This window comes from Alligator sinensis, unplaced genomic scaffold (assembly GCF_000455745.1).
Source record: "Alligator sinensis unplaced genomic scaffold, ASM45574v1 scaffold19_1, whole genome shotgun sequence".
NCBI lineage: Eukaryota > Metazoa > Chordata > Crocodylia > Alligatoridae > Alligator > Alligator sinensis.
The window spans coordinates 1,928,944-1,935,568 of NW_005841916.1; the positions used below are offsets into that span (position 1 = coordinate 1,928,944).

At 43.9% G+C, this 6,625-nt stretch overlaps 1 protein-coding gene across 3 annotated transcripts in view; it reads right to left on the reverse strand.

Annotated features, from left to right (window-relative positions):
- The window catches only part of CD2 (CD2 molecule), a 23,336-nt gene that overhangs the window by 4,019 nt on the left and 12,692 nt on the right, over window positions 1–6,625 (reverse strand). For 2 of the 3 annotated variants that reach the window (XM_025198188.1, XM_014517580.2), the window contains exon 4: window positions 3,676–3,798. In XM_025198188.1, the coding sequence (XP_025053973.1) occupies window positions 3,676–3,798 (123 nt within the window). The remainder of the gene's footprint in view (window positions 1–3,675; window positions 3,799–6,625) is intronic. The other variant, XM_025198187.1, reaches the window with a different exon arrangement.

The window sequence follows — 6,625 nt, forward strand, 5'->3', positions numbered from 1 at the left end:
TTCCCCCCCCCCCCCTGCCACTGACAGTGCCCCCCCAGCCACCAGGGGCATGCACAATTCATGCCTACAACAATGTAAGGTGACATGTACACGTGCCCACCATGCCTTAGATCCTTGCAGTCCATAATGCATTCATCCTCACAACACCTCTGTGAGGAAAATAAATGCTCTCATCCCCTTTTTACAGGTTGGAACTGCTACTAATGGGCTTGTACAAAGTCAGAAAGCAAATCAGTCACAGAGCAGGGACTTGGATCTACATCTCCTAAACTCTAGGATACAATCTTTACCCCTGGACTCCCCTTCCTTCCTACCTTAGTCTACACTCCCACACGGGTTAGCCAACTCAAGTTAAAAACACCTCCATATGTAAGCTAAGACATCGTGTATGTGGACAGTAGAGAATTAGGAGCAGCACTTAAGTTATAACTTGAGGGGTTTTGCAATAAAAGCAGGCCCATAATATGAGAGAGGTTTTTGGTAGGGTATTTCCAGACCAATCCAACCTAGGAAGTAGCTAGTCTCAGAGCTGGTCCTTCTAGAAAAATTATGTTAGAGTACACCTTAATAGTAACTAAAAAAACCTGTAAACCACATGAATACACGGTGTTGACCAAGACAACATCACATCTATTGGCCATGGATGTATTTTTGGTTTCAACAGAGCTTACCTGTCACCAGCTGACATAATGTTATATGCAACAGCCCTGTGTACATTAACTATATTTAATCTGTCCTGGTAGCTACACCTCTCACAGCTGTGTTCTGCCCCCACTTTTCCCTGCTCCACTCCACTACTAGGAAAATGAACAGCAGACGAATGTGACCACACCATTGCACCTTCCCCTGGATCTGGCCCCACTATGAGTTATGGTGGCTGTATTCCAGTAAGACTTATGGCTGCCTACACATGTGCTCAGGCTTGGGAGTAGGGGCATTTTAATTACAGTTCCCAGACAGCTGCTGTAATTAAAATGGCTCACTGTCACATGTATTAAGCCCTCCTCACATTTAGAAATGGCTGTGGGATGTTTTATCTAACCCTCATTTGATAAGGTTTAAATAAAGCACCCCCACAGCCATTTTAAAATGCACAAGGGCTTGCACACAGGACGGTAAGGTTCTAATTAGAACATGAATGAACACGTCTGTATTTCTGGTAAAGACAAGCTTAGTAATTCTGGAGTCTGGGAGTGATTCAGACAAGCACCCAGAAGTTTAGGTGCCAAACTATCTAAATCTTTCAGGTCTGCAAAGTGAAGGTAAAAATTCCCAAGAAAAAAATTACAGAGAAATTTATGCCATTGGCCATAGTTATTAAAGTGACACATAGCATGAAAATATTTCATTAGACTGTGGCATTAATTTAAGCTCTGTTTATTGTAATTGCGTGATTCACCTCTCATGACAGCTTCATTGTTAATGATTTTTTTATCAATATTTCTCTTGTATTTTTAATTAGATTTAGGAACATAGGCTGCCTATACATGTGCTCAGAGTTTGGGGGAGGGAAGGGGGGTTAATAAGAGTGATTCCCAAGAGCTGCTCTAATTAAAACGCTGTACTGTCATGTGTATTAAACCCCTGAGCATTTAAAAATGGTTGCAGGAAGCTTTATCTAAATCTCATTCAGCAAGGTTTAGCTAAAGTGTCCCTCAGCCATTTATAAATGTGCGGTGGCTTAATACACGTGACACTGCAGTGATGCTGCAACATTCTAACTAGAATGCAGAACAACTGGGTCAACATCTGAGTCACCAACCCCAGCCCCCTGGTCTTACAGGCACCGCACTGCATAATCTAGTAGAGCTGCAGCATTAAATATCATTTCTTTTTTTCTTGTGATGCACAAAGCTAAAAAATCATAGGCTAAATTTTGAAAACTGCCTAGTAACTTTGGATGTGTCAGTGTTTTGATGTCCAACTTCAGACATCTTAACAGAGCTAGAATTTAAGAGAATGAATGAATGCTCTTCATTTTCTGAATAGCTGGTCTCTTTAAAGTGCCTCTAATTGGGTAGCTGAATTTTGATGGGCATCTAAACAACCTTATTATTTAGTAGGACAAACCCTGGGAGAGGTCTCCAAGATAAATGTCAAAAAGCTGATGAACATCAACTAGGCTGTGCGAAATGGCTGTGTTTCATTTCGGTTTCAGATTCGACTGTTTCAGAGGACAGTGATTTGTTTTGGTGTTTCGGATCACTGTTCCATTTTGATTCAGCCGAATCTGTTTCAGAGTTTCAACTCTATTTCAGTGCTAATTAGGAGATTTGGATTGGCCAGGGAAAGGCAGGCACAGCTGGGTGGCTGCAGGTTCTCTCACAGCTCCTCTGGCTGTGCCTGCCTCAGCCCCATCCCTTGCCTGGCCCCAGCCTCCCAACACTTTAAAATAAAAAAATTTAATTAAAAAAGCCCCGCGCTCACCAGATGTAGCAACGGTGATCAGGGCCTCTGAGGACTTGTGGCAGAGCCCCCTGTACAGCACAGGGCAGCAGAGGGCAGCAGGGATAACACCCCTCCCCTCCCCCCCCCAGCACCTGTGTGGCAGCAGTCGCATTGCACAGGTGCAGCACAGCTTGGCAGGGTACCATGTGCTGTCTGGGAGCTGTGGTGGCTCCAGCAGTCACCTGGAGCCCAGCACCAGCTCCCAGACAGCACATGGTACCCTGCCAAGCTGTGCTGCACCTGCATGATGCGACATCTGTCTTGTGGGTGCCAAGCAAGGGGGGCAATCCTCACTTCCCCCCGCTTCCCCACACTGTGCAGGGGGGCTCTGCCACAAGCCCTCAGAGGCCCTGGATCCTTGCTCCTGCAGCCAGTGAGTGTGGGACTTTTTTTTTTTTAAGTGCTGGGAGGCTGGGGCTAGGCGGGGAATAGGTCCAGGCAGGGCAGCCATGGGGGCTTCTCCTGCAGCCCCTCCACCTGTGCCTGCCTCTGGCCCGGAGGGGGGAGCTGCGGGAGAAGCCCCCAGGGCTGCCCTGCCTAGCCCCAACCCCCAGCCAGCCCCAGCCTCCCAGCACTTTATAAAGAGGGCTGTGGGGCTGTGCCAGATTCTTCCCAGGGGCACCTCCAAAATACTCTGAAACATTTCCAAAATGTTTTGTTTCATTTTGGAGATGTTTCAGAGCCTCCATTTCATTTCAGATTCGGTGTTTTGAGTGCCAAAACAGACCTAAATACCTCTGAAATGAAACGGCTGCTTAAATTCCGCACAGCCCTACCAATCACTATATGTGCATGCCTGTATAATGCCTACACTTTCAAATGTGAGGTTGCAGATGGCTTTATTTTATTAGGAAATCTGTGCTGGTGAGGAGCCCAAATGTAGACCATAAAGTGTACAAATACCCAGTATGTAAAAATAATCAGTGCTTTTATGGGCTAAGGTTTCTGAAAGTCCATTTTCTCAACATTCGTAAATAAACATAACTTCAAAACAGTATCATCTTGTTAAAAATAATCATCAGAAACCAGAATTAAAACTGACAGTTGGACAGGAATCTCCGTGAAAATTAATTGACCCCTCCTCCCCCATACCTTCTCTCTCTCTCTCTCTCTCTCTTTCTCTTTCAAGACTTCAGTATATCCCTCATCTCTAGATAGACAGTTTTTTGAAAGAGAAAGAAAGAGTTTAGGTGATTGGGCAGCAACATGAATGTTTCAAACTCTTACCATCTTCTTCTTCATAGTGTTCCATTGTCTTCCGCCTGATATAATAAATCAGCAGAACCAAAATAATGACAAAGACGACAGCACCTCCTGCAATGCACAGGATGAGAAGGAGGTCCAGACCTGCTAATCAGAGGGAAAAAAACCAATGTCACAGAGAGAGAAAACAACTCCAAAGCTAAGTCAGGAGTTTGGTCCCAATTCTTGAGAGGATATACATGTGTGAAGCTTAGAGCATGGATCATGATGGCATGAATACACCATAGGTATACAGCACAATCTTAAAACACTTATACCAGCAAGGAATTAAGGCTCAGAACACCCACATGAGATATTAACGTTAAGATTTACTATTCCCACCTTACAGAAACTCAGGGGCAAACGGTTACGTGATTTGCTGTTGCTCACAACTGTAGAGTAGCCAAGTTTAGAATAGAGACCAGGATGCCTGGTTCCTAGTTGCTATCTCATCATATTATAGAATGATACTGAAACAGAAAGAAGTATGCTTCCACCTTCCTGCCAAATGTTCATGGAATATATAGTTTATTTGGTCAGAGTTGAAGTAATCATTTAAAGCAGAATTTATAGGAATGCCAAGGCATTTTATCCACGTAACAGTCCATTACACCTTCTGCTAGTGATTGGCATACCTTAAATGTCTGATTATATATAGGCAACCAAACCTTTGGATCCCCCATGACTGTTATATGGACTTCCCAAATGCACTGACTGCACAAAAACGGGTCTCTGAGTCCGATAAAAACAAGCTTTTTTCAAAGTTTCCTACTGAGCCAGAAATACACTGAGAACAGACTGAAACATAACAAGACAGAACTTCCTCTTCCAGTGTTGGCTGAAACTTGGATGGACGAGATGCACGCAAATAAAAAATAGTGAGGAACATAAAAGCGGGAAGCCAGACCTTATGCAGCTCAGAATAAAAAGTCTTGTTTGACCTGAGGGTGAAAGTTTATGGGGACTGTTCCTTTCTTTAGCTAAACAGGCTTGACCATAGCCCCACTTCTTCACTCCAGCACCACAGTGCTTTTGGAGCGTCCCTCAACCTCTGGATTGTCCAGCTGAAAGTCCTCATTCAAGAGCTCTTTCAAAGATTTAAAGGGCTTGCCTGAGATGCAGAGTTACTTACTGGGTGTAGCCTGGCCAAAATGTACAAGCAAGTGTGTCCCATATGATGATAAAGGCTGAAGTCGTTAGTGAGTCCTTTCTTACTCGAAGCTCCCACTGAACTGATCTGAATACAGACCTCAGATTTGGCAAAAGAGAAGTGGGAAAGTAGGCAAGGCAACCAGTAGAACGGTGTAACACACAGCCATTTTCCACCCCTTTCTCTGTGTGCAGCTTGCATCAGCTTTCCATGCCCACACCCACAGCATACCAAACTGCCACAAGTTACAAGCTGTAAGTGGTAAAGTGTTCACTGAAACCTGCAGGCCTTTTAATCTAAGAAGGGCAGCTCACCTTTCCCCCCCACTCCAGAAATGTCCTCAGGGTTTCCAACCAGAGCAGAAAAGAAGCCACAACGTGGTTTTTATGTTTTGTTAGGCTCTGGCACCTGTGCTATATTTGTTTCTTCACAACCTCCATGACAAATGCTTTTGTTAGCTGTCAGTGTTGCAGATAGACACCAAACCAACCCAACATACATCCCAAATGGTTACTTATTTTCACGGGTACCCCACACCCCACTATCTGATGTACAGACCCAGGTTCTGACCCACCTATTATGTTGATAAATGGACTTGCATGGCCAAGTGTAAGTCTGTTTTTCTGTGCTGGAGTCCCGAAAATCCATTAATACACCCACTCGTGTAATCAGTACTACCTTACCCTATGACTGAGTCTCACAAAAGCAGTGAGGAGAAGGACCCACCCATTTTTGTGTTAGCGGTTTTTCAGGGACTGGTGAGGGCAGAATAGGATCACACTTAAATTGCTAAGTCCACTTTTATGCCTAATGTGGACTGGAATCTGGTTCATACAGATCAGCTCCTTAGCCACAGTAACGAATACAGAGGGCCATATCCATAGTCAATGCAAATCAACCCAGCACCATTTGATGACTGTAAAACTCAAGCTGAGCTGGGCCTGCTCACAAAAGTTAAAATAGAAAATATTGATGACAAATGCATAGTGCAAGAGGATTGTAAGTTTGCAGCTAGACCTTCTGAAAATAAATAGTGAGGCATCACTTCCTCTTATCTTACTACATATACGATGTTTTTAAGCAGGCTCCTATTTGTCTGGTATGTAACTGTGAAATGTCTATCCTTGATTAATTAGTATAGTAAATATTTCTTTGCAATTAACTCATGTTTATGTATAGGAAGAGATAGTCTCCATATGGGCTTTGATAGGTGTCTCCTGATTTTCTCTTGTTTTTCCTCAGTGGTTTCCTTGATCTTCCAAGGACAGCTCCTCAAAAACCTTGTGTTTTTCCTGGTTGTCAATCAGTTTCTTGATATGTTCCAGTTTAGTAGAAATTGAGAACCTCTTGTTACTGAGGAAGGTAATTCAACCAAAATTGGGACTTGCTGATAACCAATAATGAAGAGCATGATTAACAGGATTTTCCTGTTAAATATTGCTTGGGATCCTATCTTGATTTACACAACTACAAGAATGCTTTGGAGATGCTGAGCTATCGGGAATAAAAAAGGAAACAAAACAGCTAACAGGGTTCATTAGAGGCAGGTCCTGTCAGACCAACCTGGTGGCCTTCTATGACCAGGTCACAAAATCCTTAGACGCAGGTGCAGCAGTGGATGTTGTCTTTATGGACTTTAGGAAGGCCTTTGACACTGTCTCTCACCCCATTCTCATTAAAAAACTAGGGGACTGTGGCGTCGACACCTACACAGTCAGGTGGGTCACTAGTTGGCTGGAGGGCCACACCCAGAGAGTGGTGGTGGACGGGTCTTATTCAACCTGG